At 43.6% G+C, this 17,304-nt stretch overlaps 1 protein-coding gene across 9 annotated transcripts in view; it reads left to right on the forward strand.

Annotated features, from left to right (window-relative positions):
- The window catches only part of msi2b (musashi RNA-binding protein 2b), a 182,195-nt gene that overhangs the window by 50,435 nt on the left and 114,456 nt on the right, over nucleotides 1–17,304 (forward strand). For all 9 annotated transcript variants that reach the window (XM_029848482.1, XM_029848483.1, XM_029848481.1 and 6 more), the window contains exon 6: nucleotides 12,462–12,554. In XM_029848482.1, the coding sequence (XP_029704342.1) occupies nucleotides 12,462–12,554 (93 nt within the window). The remainder of the gene's footprint in view (nucleotides 1–12,461; nucleotides 12,555–17,304) is intronic.

Genomic DNA, 17,304 nt, shown 5'->3' on the forward strand with positions numbered 1-17,304 from the left:
TAATACCAGAGATGACAGAACAAAATATCTAGAACCACACAAAGCAGTAATTTACTCCTGGCTTTTCTATAGCTCCTCTTCTGCTTTCCTCCAGTCACCTCCAGACAGCTCTAGCAGGGTGCATCAAGGACAGTACAAGGCAAGAAACATCGTCACACACAGACAGTCACAGTGTAAACAGTCCCCTCTTACATGACATCTAGTCAGGATCATTGTGCTCGCTCTGCCATGCATCACCTGCCACTAAATGGCTGCGTATCATGGGGGCGAGTCGATGTGCGTGTCCAGGTAACCGGACGCCGACCGGACAGGATTGCCTGGGAGCCATTCACGCCACCGAGGAAGACACAGTCCAACACCGTGGCAGAGCTCTTCTGAGCACGCTTAAGAGCTGAGAATTATTCCACTCAATTCTAGGTTCCTGTGAAGCATGACAAAAAAACTGGAGTGCTCCTCGCTCACCCAATTCTCCTCCGGAGAGTAGCCGAGAGGCTCAGGGTTTAGAAGTCGTTCAGCAAACACTCACCATGATGAACTTTAATTACATCAATTAAGTGGATCACGTTTATTGTCTGGGGCCACTTAAACCACTGTCAAAAAGGCCGTGCCACACAGGAAGCAATGTTGAATAAAATGGGAAAATACAGTTCCTGTGCTGATGCCTTAGCTCCAAATTTAAAATATTTCCATATAGTTGACTTGACTAGAATCTAGTTGACTAGAAGCATTTACTAAACTCTGTTTCACCGTAAAAGTACGACATATTGGTTAAAGTTTGAATGCTGTCTATACAAAATCTCACAAGCATACCTTGGACTATTGGGAATAAAGTCATAAATATTCTCCCTCCCAACTTGAATCAATGGAAAATAAGCCGTCGTTTTACAGTCCGTGACGCAGGCTCCACCTATAAATTATAGACCTGGATGTTTGAACATGCAGGCCACAATAATGAGATACAACTATTTTCAGGGCACAATCAGGAAGGAGCTTTTTACTCAAGCGCACTGCATTTATTTGCACTGACTTGTTTACCAGCCCAGAATGTTCAATGTCGTTTAATATGCGGAAGTGGAAATTTGTTGCTCTACAAGGTGTTTCTCTTAATGGAATCTCGTCATTTGTATACGTTTGCCAAAACTCGGGATTGTGTCTTTCCATTCTGTCATTGACAAATCCAATTCAGACATGTGCTGTATAAATATACCCAGCTGTAAACTGGGAACAATAAGTGTTGGGTGACAGTGGTGACCTGCGTTCAGAAAAGCATCCGTGTAAAATTGTTTTCATCACCGTTTCTCCGGGTTTGAGGAAGCAAAACTGCTATTTATAAAGGAAAAGACCCGAGTTTGTAAGGCTAGATCGTCGCCAACAGCAAGCCGAAATCACATTTGGGAGGGCGCCGAGGGCCCGATGACCTTGGTAGCTGTGAATAATGATGCACACTTACAAGTTTATTTTTGGAAAACAATGATTCACACAATTAACTCTGTAGTACAATGGAGCGTGTTTCCATCATCTTGGCAGTTGCCTGGAGTTTGTTTTACTTAAATGATTAACAAGGTTCAGTTAGTCATATGTGGCCGTGTTTATTTTTAGACAACAATGCTGTTACCGCCAGCGTGAGGAAAATTCTCTGTAAATCATTTGTATGGTTACATAATTAATTATGGCTGCAACTAACGATTATTTGATGAGTAATTATTCTGCCACTTATTTTGCCAATCAATCAATTAATCTTGTCTGGTAAATAAAATGATTTGTGGAAAAATGTGCTTCTTGCAATTTCTCACATCTCAAGGTGACATGTTGAAGTTAATTTATGTTGGCGCGGCAGTAAACACCAAAGTTTTCAGGTGTGTGGGCGTGGAGCAGGTCGAAACCAGGAAGTCCTCAAGGTCGGTGCGGGAAGCCAGGGTCAGTGGTCCTGATACAAGGAGGCGTCCTCCGCACGTCATTGTTTGGGCTCCTCCCGGCGAGGATTTGCTTTGCAAATCTTTGCACGGCTCTCTGCGATGTACGTTAGAAGGTGAAGAAACTGTGTGAAAGAGGACAGATTTAGGACATAAAGTTATAGCTAAATATACTGCAGCTGTAGGACTGGACCAAAGTCAGACAGTTAAAAATTAATCCTCCGGAAGGAAAGGACTACATTTATTCTATGTACGCTTTATAGTCGAGAAAGAATCCACTAAATGTTGAATAATTACTTTTATAAGAGCATCCCAAATGTTTGAACGTACTTTTTGCGTTAATTAGAGCACAATTGGGATGAATAATTTTCGAGCAAGCAGAGAAATGTGATGGGCTCAAAGTTAATTAACATAATGTGTTATTTTTAAAAAATATATCTTTACTACACAGAACATTGAGCATGAAAAAGGAAGAAAAGAGTTAGTTACAGAATGGAGAAAAGAATACAGTTTTTATTGTATTATTTTTATTTTGAAAACTACAGATTTAAAAGGATTATAGAACAAAATGGAGTTTGACAATAGAGTGCATGCAGGGTTACCACCAGCTCTGTGTGTGTGTGTGTGTGTGTGTGTGTGTGTGTGCGTGTGTGTGTGTGTGTGTGTGTGTGAGTGTGTGTGTGAGTCTGTGTGTGTGTGAAAACTCTAAATTTAGAGCTTAAACAAGGGACATCCCTGCTGATGTAAGAGACCATCTCTTTATCTCTCCTTTTTCTGTCCCAATCACTCACACCATCACATTTGTAGAGTATAAGGTTCCATGATCATTAGCATCACTAGCGGCTGTGTTTTGTGTGCGTGTGTTTGTGTGTGCGTGTGTGTGTCTGAGAGAGAGAGGTGTGTGGTGTAGGTGTGCAGTTGGAGGGCCTGTCATAAAAAGCCATTATTGTAATTGGAAGTTAAAATCCCATTTGTTTTCCCCTCTAGTGCTTACTGTCAGTACTTAGACAGGGGTCTTGTTACAAAAATTAACATTTGGTATCAGTGTCAAGGGTCACGCAAGAGAACAACAACTTAGTGAACAGGCTGCCACTCAAAGGGCCCAGCCAGAGGAACCATTTACCACAGAGGGAAGCTTTCTGTGGCTCTGGCTCTTGTGTTTTTAGTAGGTTCCGTTGTTCAGCGCTTTGGGATAAATAGATTTTATTTTATCTTACACCTGGAGAATTTAAAGTAGTCTGATTTTTGTACATCCCCCCCGTGCACTGACACATTTTCATTCTGTTCGCACAAAGACAATTTTAAACTGCAAGAATCAACTAATTCTGATTTGGACCAAAATAGTACGTAGTATATTTACCATCATTTAAGAGCCCTGCTACGGGTTTGCTCCGTTATTGGCTTTCTATTTTCTTTCACTTTGAACAAAGCTTGAAAAATTTAAAAGTTTAAAGACAGGGAGGGGGCAGCAAAGACTCAGATCCAAAAGGTCTGTGGCGGAACGATCCGAGCCCCGTCCCAAATATAGCTGTGCAAGAGTGACTGCAGGGTCCTGACTCAGTCTCCTGTATGTGGGAGGCTGAACCGGATCAAACTGCAGCTCGGCCCAGTGCAGAGGGTTTAAAGTATCGTCGGTATCCGACAGTCGCTAACAGGACGCACGTTCTGTTTAAAGGAGATAATCTGGCCTGGTCGTTGCTATTTTGATGCCCTTTTGTCATCGTGCCATGTTAGAATGATACCGAATGCGGCCGTTCTTCAACAAAAGTAAAATCTCTGTCCCATTGCACTGTTTTGTCTACAAAAATATGTAAAAACGCCGTTTTAATACATAAGACAGCGCTCTATCCTACACGCTAGGCAGACAAACCGAGGAAGGCATGCGTGCTGCTTCTCATAACCCTGGAGTGAATTGTAGATGTCCCGTCATGTTCCACATATATTGTCTTGTAAATTTGTTAAATGTTCATAACGTGGGCTGTGCCAGTTTTAGCCACAAGCAAGCATCTAATTACCATAATATTCGTATAACCCGAAAAGCTCTTAAGAGCACTTCTGGCTTTGTCCGTGTCTCGTATTTGCCTCTTATTCCTGTAACGTTCGCTTTATGCCTGGCCTGTGCCTTGTGATTCCATGCTGCGCTCATTGTGAATGCAGTGAGAATGTGCTGTTTGGGTATGGGCCCATGCATCTCATGGGCCCTATAATCAGCTCTAAGCTGCTTCTATCAATCTTCATAACTGTAGTGGGTTGTGGTGGGAAGTGCAGCTAATCAGCTCTAACCGGCCTCATGTTCAGCCTGACTGTCACTGTTATTGTGGGGGCCATATGCATACAGCATATCTTACACGTGTGGCCCACGCTCGCATCTTGGCCACCACTCGGGGCCGGTCCACAGATGGTCGGCTGCAGCAGAAGGTGTTTTTCGGAACGGGCCCGCGACTTTCACTGAATGGTTGTTAGCGTAGGTTAATATAGGAGTGGTGGCCCTGCAGCAGTGGCAATCACATCTCTGATCAGAGCCGGGCTTCAAAGACGTCTGCGCAAGTTGAAGCCAGGGTTGTCATTAGCTTCTGCCCTGTGCCTGACAACCCTTCCCCACCCCCAACTCCTTCCTGCCTCCTTCCCTCTCCTGCTCCCTCCTTTGTCTTTCTCTACTGGCTCTCATTTTCTGCCTGTCTGAAAATGGCTACTGTAATCCAGAGGGTCTGAGTGCTTGGGCCTGTCACTCCACATTTGCACTAAGCATCTTTCCTTCCCTCATCTCCTTTGCCCTAATTGTATTGTAATAAGCAATTACAGATCTATTTATGAACACTAGAGCTGAGATTGGACCACTTTTTAAGAGGGCGTACACCGGCGTGAAGTGGACTAGGCGGTGCCCCTCACCCTTAAGTCGCGCTTGCTCAAAGACACTACCGCTGCTAATCACTTAGCTTTCTCTCTCTTTGTCTGATTGATGACCTAATCCCGCTTTAAGATGTTGGCCTTTGCCGTTTTCTATGAAACTAAAAGGGATTGTGTTATTTATTAGCTCTGTTCTCGTTCTGTGAGCTCCAGTGATGCAGATAAGCAGAGGCAGTGTTCACCTGGCCTGGCCGTGGTTTCTGCGGTCGCGAGCGTGTGCGTACGTGTCTCTCTCTGTGTGTGTCTGTGCAATGTTTAGGCCTTTGATCATACTACATTGCATTGACAGATGCTCTCTGGTGCTTTCTGGTTGCTTACGAACAAGGCCACAGACGGGATCTCAATGCCAGTAATTATATCCCCCTGCTAGAATGATAACAATTGTGGCTTAAACAACAATGTGTGATGGCTTTTTTGTATCTGTCCCATTATTTTTAGATATGAGGAATGACATCGAAATCCCCCGTCTGCCTTCTCCCTGTCATGGGCTCTGTGTTTACAGCTGTTTTCCAGCCCGTCTGGATGAAAGCGGTGGAAGCCACGATAGAGGCTTACACCTTGTAATCATAGCTGAATGCAAGAGCTAAGTGACCTACCTGAGAGCTTCCAAAACGGTGTGACGTATGTATATTATATGCACGTAGGTGCAGAGATAGGAGAAGAGAGCGAGCAAACCTTTATGAAACTCTGATGAGAAGTGCGGTGATTTACAGCATTGCAATATATCGAAATGGAACTCAGTGTGTCATAATACCATTTTTACGAGCACAGACTAAGTCAGCGTCGCCAAAGCAGATAGCGGCGCTATTTGGAAAATGATTTCATATGGATCTTCTTTGGGGAATGGTTTTTAAATAACATTTATAAAATAATGATTTAACCGTGGGCAGTGTAACTGTCCATCTTTTGAACAATATTGTGGTTTAATGACGCCAATGGAGAAATACATTGGCTATTTTAGGCCTCTCCGTAATCACAGAGTGGTTCACAAAAGGGCAAAATGAAGCCATCCAAAACTGCGGCTCACCAGCCTGACTGACCAATGATGCACAAGAAAGTTTGACACATCTTAGCTTTTCACCAGTTGCTTCTTCTCTGGAGGGAAATAAAGTTAACGCGGTGGTATCGTTAAGATTAAGACTTTATCACAATGTAAAATGAATTTGGGGGCTAAAGTCAGCAGTCTTTCTAACCGAGCAGAAATGTTCCCATCGGCTTTGGAATTGAGGGAACAGTCAAAATGACAGGATGGAGACATATTGTTTGGTGCCCTTCAGCCATGTTCTAGAAACTGTGTCTGGTACATCACAGCAGACCGGAGCAACACTGGTTCTGTCTTTTAGGAGTAAATTCTGCTGCCCCCCCCCATTTTATTCCCTCCATCACGAGGTGAGAGTTGAGAGGCCACTGGTGTGTGTGTGTGTGAGCTGTGTGTTTGTGTGTGAGACGTTTCAAATGTCCCTCTTAACACAGCCCGACCTGTCGGTGTTTGAGTGTGTTGTGATTCTTGCATTTAGCTGATTTGAAGAATGAAAAAAAACCCTAGATCACTTCCACCTTCCCAGGTATTTCTCTGATTCTGTATCCTTTTGTTGAAGGTAATGTATTCATCTATTCATACTTGCACACATTTCCGTGTCTTCTCATTGCAGGATGAATACACTCACTATCCAAAAAGTGGCTTTTCTTTGAATCAGTATTCCATGTTTGGCAGCAGAAACCTTTATTTTTGTGCTTCACTGCTTTTCAGATATGTGCAACGCACGTCCAAACAGTCTGGCATCAAATGTTACTTTACTGCACTTTATGCAAATCAGATGAACCGAGGCTGGGCTCTCTGACAATCCACAGTCTTAGTTAATGCGCTGCTAAATTAAAAAACTGAGGAGGAGATGCAAAACTTTGCTCCGTTGACAGTAATTTGTTGCAAGCTTAACTGGAAGGGCACTTAGAGAGCGTAGACTTTCGCCAAGGTTAATAGTCTGCTCCTCAGTGACATCTGCAAGCGTAAACACACAGATTCCTCCAGTATTTCCATCCACTGTAGCGTCACATTAAACAACACCCTTCTGCCGCGACATTGAAGCACATGCACGACCACTTTTGTTCAGAGATGCCCGTTAAATTTGATCAGTAACGGGCACTTTGTTAATCTACTCTCAGACCTGACCTGTTTGACTTGGTTAATATGGGCCCCGGCCTGTTTGCCAAGTATGGTTCATTTGAGCCCAGATAAAAGGTGTGAAAGCAGCCTGAACAACCGGACCTGCGGCTCTGCCTCCCCAGCACGGTGACACTTGTTTGCCAAAGCAGTCCGGATTTCCGATAGCAAATATGTGATCTGAGCACGGTTTCGCTATCACACCCCCGTCTGCCAAATCTGGTGGGGGTGTGATCCTGTAATCGATCAGGGTATGCCACGTATGCATGCACGCAGACCATTTGGTATCCATAGTAACATGTGTGGGTATTTTCCATCATGGGTCAAAAGCTGATGTTTTCGTTCATTAAACCCATTAAAAGGTGTGATAGTGATCCCTCAGCAGGATCTGGGTCTTTTCATCATGTCTCTCCATGTTACTGCTTATTATTTATTACATGCAGCCAGTGGACAGGCTAATAAGCCTAATAATCTTAAGCTGCTCAGTGTGGCTCCTCATATGTCATCGTTTGGTTCTCTTTAAAGTATCGAGCGATCGACCACTGAAATTTAAAGGTGTGTTGGAGGCATTACGCCACTTGCTGTTCGAAGCCTGTGAAATAAGTTCTCTCCTGTCTCAGTGATTGAAATCTCTTCTAAAACTTTACTGGCTGCAAGTAAGTGTGCTGCAAACCAAGCCAGAATTTAGCTGCTGTCTCAAAGACAAACAGATAAATTAAAGTCATCAGAGGATATAAGAAATATATTAACTCTGCGATGCTTTTTATAAGGCTCCTTGATTTCTAACTGCTTAAGTCTGGATAGAGGTTAATGCTGCAAGGATTAGAGCGGAACTGTGTGTTTAAGATCTCTGAATTTGCATAAATACCGTATGTTGCACATTCTTTTTTTCTGCTTATCTCCCTTTTTTGTTTTGCACTGTATTCATTCCTTCTCATATCTTTCTTGGGGAGTTAATAACATTCCTGCCTTGTTTTTGTGCTCGGCGTGCCGCACGCATGTTCAAAACACTAATAGCTTTTTGTGGGCGCAATACTGTGCTTGTTGTTTGCTGCCACAGGTAGAAGTAGTGAAATTTCCAGAAATAATAATGATACTGCATGCTGCAATATTAGCTAGGGGCTTATCTTTTTTTTTCTCTCCCTCTGCTTCCCAACTCTCCCAGCAGCCCCCACGTTTGTCGCACACACTTAAACCAGGAGCACAAGATTATAAAAAAACTGGCAACCAAGTGCAGTGTTTCGATGGGATACACACACACGTGTGTGCGTGTGTCTGTAAATCAGATAATAGATCAGACGCACCAGAATGAAAAAGCCTGGTCTTGGATAATTAACTGCCTGGCACGGCCTAAAAAGATGTGTCCAAAGTTTATGCGATGGCTTTGTAAGGCAGAGAGGGGTACTTCAAAGTAGCCAAACCGCCTCTTAGTCCTGTTTGTGATGAGCCTCTATAATGTTTTGCCAAAAGAAATTCACCCTAATGTTGCCCAGAAACTTAAAGATTTCACTTTCACTTAAAGACTGCGGGCTTCCTCCATTTATTCTGCTCCTCCCTTTTCCCATTATTAACAATTTCCTCCTCTGGCTATGTATGGATTTGTGTTAAGACCCACCTCTCCCCCCCTGCAGACCATACCAAAATGATTAGGCAGGTTGTTGCAGCTCAACATTCATTAGACTTCTGCGTTACTATTACACCAGCAGTTCATGTGTAACATCTTAATGAGGGTGAGGGTTGTGGTGGGGGTGTCGGTCCAATTGGCTGCATTGACTTTACAGTTATACGGCCCTGCATTGGTTTGGTGGGAATCTTTTGCTCAATTTCTTTTCTTTAAACACAGAAATGTCTCCTGATGAGAAGGAAAGTTTAGCTCTTTATTTATCACCTACTTCCTATATATTACCCAGCACTCATCTGCTGAGTCATCCTCGTCCTCTCCTCATCTTCACCCTCTCTGGTTTCGTCCTGTCATTGTCTTAGACGTCCAAACGCTACAAAAAGTGCTGTCAACAAACCTGATTGAGCTGGAGCGAAGCTGTCAGCTTCGCCTTCGCAAAACTTTGGCGTATCCGTCCAGACTGGCCTGCTTAGCACCTTTCATGCCTGCTGTTTTCTTTTCCACCAATTGAACTGGGTTGAAAGAACCCATTAAAGGACTGGTTCAGGCTCTGCAAAGTGGACAACGTCCCAGTGCTTGATTGTGCTCCTGAGGTTGATGGAATAGCTTTTTGTCCCTTTAATCTTTAATTAAACAAGCCAATGCAATGAGGTTTTAAAATGAATGCAGACTGTGAGCTTTAAAAGATGGATGTTGTTATTACTTCTGGAAGTCATAAATGGTTTACAGCTGGCTTTTACTTCTTAAGTGAAATGAGTCCTGAGATTGTCCCTACAGCTTTTTGTTGATGACCTCATGAAACAGGTCATTTCATTCCTACTACAGGTAAAGGCTTTTCCATTTGCTCTTTGTGATTGCTAAAAAGCTGAAAGGTGTCGAGAAGGAACACCAGAAGCTTTTTAGAGTTTTTGTTTGGCTGTCAGTAAGTATCTTCGGTCAGAATGTATCTTCGGCATGCCTTTTATTAGCATGCTAATGCATCAGGGCAGTAATTGTTACACCCCTCTGGCATGCTAAGCGTCACGCACTCAAGAAATTAGAAACACACTTGTGTCGGCACACACGCGCTCAGCCAGGCACGCTCCTACTCCCAACTGTCTCTTAGAGCTGTGCAAAAATAACCGAATGTTTGAAAAATTGGGTTAAAGGAAAAACTGGGTTGAAGAGCGGTCCATTTTTAAACCTGCCGGCTTGAATAATTGTGAGAAGACAAAACACCGGGCACGAATGATCATAACCAATGGAAGCGAAATGAAGGCAGGTTTGCGCCTCGTGGATGTTATTGTCTGCCCTGTTAGGTAAATGTAACATTGTGAACAATGTGATTTGTCTGGAAATGCAGTCAAGTGTTCAATAGATATGGATAACACTGATTCATTCTGTCAATGCCTTTAGCAAAATCTCATTTTAGCATTTGCTGCTATATGTTGGATGATACTCCACATGTATAAACCATAAACGTCTGCAGCCCTGGAGGTAAAAATCTGTTGTACCAGGAGTCACACAGGCCCTTCAGCTATTGGGTAGACATGTCAGAATATAAAGACAAGGCTGAGTGCTTGACCTTGGGATGGGATGTCCAGAAGGGAAACAGAACAAACAGGCGATGTAAAGAGGCCAGCAGAGAGGAACATTGACTTGTTTATTTATTTGTATAAATATATATATATATATTTTACCAAGATCGTCATGATAAAAGTGAGTGATGGTGATAAATACTCGCAGAGCCAGTTTATCAGCAGCTGTCTGGCTTGGGGTTGCCTCCGGCAGCATTTTCGCTGATAACCTCTGTGGCCTGAGGCATGGTGTTGTTGGGGAGGGAGGCGGGTGATTAGGAGGATCTAATGGATGATGCAGCTGCTGGGTGTGGGCCAACATGCAACCCTAAACTGGACCGTTGGGATGACGTCACCTGGTGCCCGTCAAAAAATGTCACAATGAGCAAGTCGAGAAAAAAAACGAGAAAAAATAAAGATTTTTATTTTTTTTAAAAAGGACATATTGTCTTTTGTCAGCTCCAGTACGTGTGTGTTATCATGTGTGTGCTGTGGCTAAAGAGCCAATCTTATTGTTCTTCTCAATGGACTGAACCATCATTCATTGTGTCTGTAGATGCTGAGTTTGCACTTCCTCCCACAAACTTTATTTTTCGCTTGTCAGTAAAGCAGATCTTTCTTTTGCTGGCCTAAAAAAAAATAAAAAAATAAATCGGGTTAGCTGAAATTTGTGGTGAAACAATGTAATACAATAACGGCAACATGAAAAATCACAGTAGCAACTAGCAAAAAAAAAAGAAAGCCCAAAACAGTTTAATAAGTGAGCGCTGGTGTGTGGGAGGCCGTGTTCATGTGCGCCTGTGAGAGATGGTGCACCTGGAATGCACTTGACAGATGGTTAGCACCGCTCCAGCTGAAAGTTGCTTCTTTTCTCCCGGTGTTAAGCCTCTTTCATAAATCCAAAGTGTTTGGGTCAGCGTTTTGATCAAGGTAGACTCCATCAACCTCCCTGATAGTGTGCTGTGCATCTCTGGAGTATGTTTATCCTGCCCCCTTCATTTATTCTTGTTTGATTCCGGTGAGCCGAGGGAGACGAGGAGCTGTGACTCTCCCTGCTGCCTCCCCTGCTTCTTTTTGTTTGCCAGTGAGATTACAGAACGCTGCGTCAAAAATCGTTAGATAGCCCATCATATCAGTAAAGTCTCACTCTCCGGCATAGAAATAGGCCTTTATGAGACTGTAAGGATGATCTATGGGAAGAGGTCAGTTCAGTCACCTATGGTCCCATCCAATGGCCTGACAGTCCAAAGCAGTTGTTTATTCCATTATTGTAGTATTTAAGAGCTTAATGACTCTTGTTGTTCTCCACTTAGTAGACAAAAAGCACTAGATCACACTCAAACTACGTGGATACCGCCTCAGGCGCAGCGTTACATCCACATCAAACATGCTAAACCATTTGCCGAGCCATCACCTCTATTACCAGAGGTCGGCTGAAACAGGCTGTCCACGTTGTTCTAACATCTTCTTTTACTGTAGAGTCAGATCAGGCCAAAGCAATAACCATAATAGCAGCGGCAGCTTCAGCGGCGCTGCGCCGTGGAGACACCAGGTGATGGAGCCTGGGTATAATATGTTTTAACTGTGACCTCCACCGTGACGTGCAATCCAAATAAACCAGTCTTCAGCAACCTTTACCTGGCCGCCACCAGGAAAATCAACACCTCAGATTGGGAGCGGGCGGGGAAATAAATGTTTTTTTGGGATAAATACCAAAAGGTCAGGAGGTCACAATGCCCAGATTCAACTGTGCACCAGAGAAAAGACTTTTTCTTTTTGCAAAGACATGTTCGGTTTCCCTGAGAAATGGTCCTCTAAATTTAGCTTGTACTCCATGCGGCAGATGTTCGTGCCCTTTCTGACGCTGTGGGTAATAATCCTTAATATTCTTGCCGTTTGAAACTAAATGAGGCTTTAATGCACTCCGATTCCATCTTTCAGCGCTCATTAATTGTTTTTTTTTTCTCTTCAGTCCATAAATTATATCTGTTGTTGCTTCTTAAGTTTTGCAAAGATGAACACAAACTTTAATGTATGAAATGGAGGCCTTTTATTCTTTGACAGTCTGTTTTGATTAGAGGTTCAATTTGTAATGCCATTGTGAGGCAAATACACCAATCGGCTGCTCTCAGCCAAGAATATGTTTCCTGCCAAAAATCTTCCGCGTTTGTGACCTTGCTGTAACACTAGGTTAAATTAAAATCTTTTTGAACCTTAATTGCACAAATATTTATGTGTATCCATGTTTAGCAACTACGTGTCCTCACTAATAAATGATTCTCTTTTCCTGTTTCCCCCCCCAGATGGTCACAAGAACAAAGAAAATATTTGTGGGCGGCCTGTCAGCGAACACAGTAGTGGAAGATGTGAAGCAGTATTTTGAACAGTTCGGAAAGGTAAGAATACGAAAAGTTCCCTCAGAGTGTTGCCACAATATCAATTATCATTAAACTAATACAGCAGAAGGTCATTTCAGTCATTTAAGGGAAACCCCCCCCCTACTTAGTTTGCAGTGCCCCCTGTTGGTTCACCAATTTTGAACCTAAAAGAAGTCGGTGACACCCGTCCGGCTCTGAGACAAACAACAATCTGCTGCGACAAGCAAACGGCGGCAGATAAAGCGGCCGCCGCTCACATTCCAACACGCCTGCTCAACAATATGAATTTTGCTTACGGAGCAAACGAGCGGCGGCCACCAGCTGCCACGTCCAGGAGGGAGACGAGGCTTCCATCTCCCTCCTCCAGCAGTGTGAACTTTAAAAAAAGACTCTAAATATGAAAGGAGAGGCAGCTAAGCAAGGGCTTCCGTGTTGTGGCAACACTACTGAAGTTAATTCTTAAAAACACACGTGCACACACTTTCAGCAGAAGCTCATATTCAGCTGTTTGTTTCCCTCCGCTGCAGCAGTTTCTGCCAGCTGCTCACATGACCAGCACCCCCAGCTGAGTGAGGCATATATGCACACCCTATAACACAAGGACACACACACACACACACACACACACAAACACACACGCTTTGATACAGTGGCAGCATTTCACAGATAATTTCCTCACACTGAGCAGAGATGCCTTTCCCTCATGTCATATTCCACACCAGTCAAGGTCACCTACAGCTGATACAGCCCCTCTAACATCAGCACTTGACCTTGAGTTGAAACAATTTCACTGAGGATAGATTTTTCACTGGCACATAATGTAGCATGTCCTGCAGGAGCCAGAAGAGCTGTTATAGATTAATAGAAACTGTTTTTTTCAGAGACAATATGCAGCCGGCCCTAATAAAGCCCTGTCTTATTTTTTTGGTCTAAAGGCGAGCAAGGTGAAGGACTTTGTTTAGCTATTTAGCTGCGGAAGTGGCTCTGAAGACCGCACTGTGGCCTGGCCTGCCGTTCCAAATAACGATGACTTATTTGCACAATAGAATGCGGTACGCAAATATCCAGCACGACTTTGCAATCAATGAATCCGAGGAAAGGCTTGAAATGATTTTCGACTTGATTGAATGACATAATTGACTTGATTATACAAAGTTTTTTTTCTCCCCTCTCTCCTTGAGGAATCCTCAAATGCTTAGGAGGAAACAAACAAATCAGGCTGATTGAGCGAGATCTTGTGCATGTTTCTGTGTGTACTTTCAGAGTGTGCTTGTGCATGCTTGGATGTGCCTGCAGCAGGGCTCTCGCTGAGTGTGAGCGTGCAAGCCATTAAGTGTTTTTATGTAGGTGCATGATTAGGCAAATGTGTATATTCGTGCATAAGAGAAGGTTTGAGTGTCTTTGGCAATAAAATAATCAGTATAGGTATTTAAGGCTGCAGCACATAAGATAAGAGAAGCACTTAAGTCATTATCAGAGGTTTCTTCAATTCTCTTTTCATGAATCAGTCCAAAAATCAGAATAAGACACATATTTCTGTTAAGCAATCATGCGGCTTATTTGGTTGACAGGTTCTCTTATAAGGTCAGTGATTGGTAAATATTGAAACACATTTTATGTGTGCACAGCAACAAGACTGAGAAGTCAAATGAATGCATTCCGAGACAAAGAACGTTAGCGCAACCTGCCATTATCTTCACATACATATGACTCTTTGGAATTCTCCAGAGAGCACAGCCAATTAATTCAGTTTCCCCTCCATACAGATGTGGGTCGAGCTGTCAGTCAGTCATCTTCCTGCCTTTCTGTGTCTTTGCTTAGATGCGTGTCAAGGGGGACATTAGCCAGCGCGGTTGCAGAGCAGCTAGTCATTTATATTTCTGGGAAGGATGTTGCGAAGCACTTATCAATCATCATGCAGCTACAGCTTAAGGCGCTAGCAAATGTTCCTCCTCACTGGGAGCGAACTGCTTCACTGATATGATTTAGCAGGCGTTGTGTTTCTCCGTGTGTGTGCTGAAGTCAGCGTAGGCCAATTAGCAGGATGTGGTCGACAGAGATGGCGGTAGTAGGGAGGCAGCAGAGGAGAAACAGCTGGTGTGGCCACAATTGGGTCACAGGTTCTGTCTGTAACCTCCACACCTCAGCTCTCCTTCCCTCCCACCTCACCCCCCACCTCCTCTCTCTCTGTCTCCATTCTGTCAGGAGGAGAGATGGCGTTTGTTATGGTGAGGGGCTGACAGCTCTCAGCCACATCAGTCTCAATGCCACTCTCCCAGCCGTCGCCATTAGGACAGAGCACATGCCCGAGCTTGGCACAACTTCAGAGGAGCTCTTCTACAGCCGCTGCTCTCCCTGTTTTCGGCCTTTACAGTACAGGAAAGTGTGCATTTGATGTGATTGTGGCAGTCATTTGAACAGAACTGAAATGTGGTTCTGTTTGGCTGATTCTAATGCATCTCAGATGGATCCCATTACCTGCCTAATAGTAGCCACATCCTGCCCTCCAATCCCCCCCCCCTCCCACCGCCTCGGCACCTTAGCCCTGCGAGCCAGATGAGACAATCTTATCGACACAGCCGGCCCTCTCTTTATATTCAAGGACTTTTAACTGGAGCCTGCTGCACTTTCTGTCCTGCAATAAAGTCAAATGAAGCAGTGCTGTTTGTGCTACTGTGCAGATTGTAGAGAAGACAAATTGTGCTCTATATATGACATAGTTATTCATCTTTACTGGACTGTTAAGCCTCTGCACTTCTTATTTCCTCCTTTTCTTTATTTAATAGTGGGCTTACTGCACAGGAGTTCATTTTATTATACATGTGTTTTGTATGACATCAGAGGTGCACGCTGCGTATTACCGTATACAACTGTATTGCACTGACAAGCTCATCTGGTTTTTTTTTAGAAATTCAGGCTTAGTGTATAGCTTTTGCAAGCAGACCTGCAAAAGAAGAAAGTGTGGATATAATACTATTTGTCTCTGACTTAAACCTGTGCTTTGACCCAGTATTTTACCAGGGTTCTGGTGATTAATGATGCCACATAAGATGTCACCTTTTAAATTTGGATATGACGTACGAGCAAAGCCTAGCCCAGACTCAAAGTGTGCCCCCTCTACAGTTAAAGGCATAATTAGCTACGGTGGCTAATGCTTCCTCATTGGTTTATTGTAATCGGCTTTGAGTGTGTCTCATATTGCCCTTATTTGGCTGAGCTGAAACAACCCTGCTCACTGACTCAGTTTCTACACTCCTGTCCGTTCGCTGGGCTTCAATCTGCAAGCCTGAAGCTGAATTTTAGTTTAATCAGAGCTACTTGCTTCCATGTCACTGGGCTGCCACAATCATCCCTTTATGTCCAGCCTGTCCTGGTTCTCATGCTCCACTGGTCTAGAGCCAGATCCTGGAGGTGGAGCTGAATAGGAGGAGGATGAGGAGGAGCTTAACCAGTTCAATGCCACCACTGGACTCGGGGGATAATAAAGGTAGTGAGACAACCAGGTCACCACTGTATAAACAGATAGACCATAATCTTAGAGTCAAAAAGGGAAAGAAAGGGACTTCTTCAGGGAAAAAAACATTCCAATATAATAATATGCAGGAACCGTTGTCATAACACAGAAACAACCAGTTTACTACTGCAGCATGTCCCTGGTGTGCTTCACCTTGAGCTGGGCACACTCTACATTCTTTTCACACATTTTAAGTGAAGAAAAGCGCCAGGAAGGACGTTCAGATGAGGCCAGAAAAAAAAGTTTTTTGTAGCAAATGCATATAAATCTGTCCTGCAGATATAATGCAAATCTCACTGCAAGAAAGTCGCAAATTGCCAATATTGAAATGATCTCGCGAATGTCACTTTCTTTTGTCTTGTTAAAAACAGTTTACAGAAAAAGCGCTGAGGTTTTAAACACACACCCTCACTGATTTTTAAGAGCATTGTGTCTATGTTTTATGACAAAATTTACATTAACCTGAAGAGTCAGAAGAAGAGAGCGTTTTAAAGCAATGATGTTATTCAAGGATTCAACGAAACAGCAGCTGGACACATTAAAGAACCCTCAACAATCTGCATCGTGTTCGTTGGCTAAAATGGCAACCAAGAGTGATTAATGCAGAACAAATACTCTACTTGAGCGAAAAGAACCTTATCAAAAGGCCACAGTCGTTCGTTCCTCATCGTCGGCTAGTGCAGGTGCACATTTGCATGCCATTTACATGGTCGCTCGCAGTGACCACAGCCACTCCGACGTTTCAGTGTCCATCATCTCTGACATTCTGTGATTGTTTCCTCTCTGCCGCGACTCAGCCAATCAGTTGAGGATATAGTCTGATTTTAGTGATTATAAGGAGTGATCAGAGCCGCAATGATGGAGCATGTGCCTTGCAATAGAGATTTAGCCAGAGGCTTCAATCTCATTGCAGTCACTTGTAGTTAGTGGCTGAGACCAGCACGGAGAAGGGCACAGCAATATAAATGAATTGGCTATGAATGTGGATACGGCTGCCGTGCTGCAGGGACACACAGGGGGAAAAGGCCAGTTAGACAAACTATTTCATATCCCCCTTGACCTTTATTTGCCCAGTGGCCCAGCAACATTTCCAGTAGAATAGCTTTTAAATGGCTGTTGGAGGATGGAGCCTCACCATTCATGTTCTTTTGTATGTCTTATGTACAAAAGAGCAGATGTGGGCGTGTGTTAATGTATGTGCTGCAGGTTACTGGATTTACCTTTACTTTAACGACCAGACCTTTAACAAAAGAT

The sequence above is a fragment of the Takifugu rubripes genome, chromosome 15, assembly GCF_901000725.2.
Source record: "Takifugu rubripes chromosome 15, fTakRub1.2, whole genome shotgun sequence".
In the NCBI taxonomy this organism is placed as follows: Eukaryota; Metazoa; Chordata; class Actinopteri; order Tetraodontiformes; family Tetraodontidae; genus Takifugu; species Takifugu rubripes.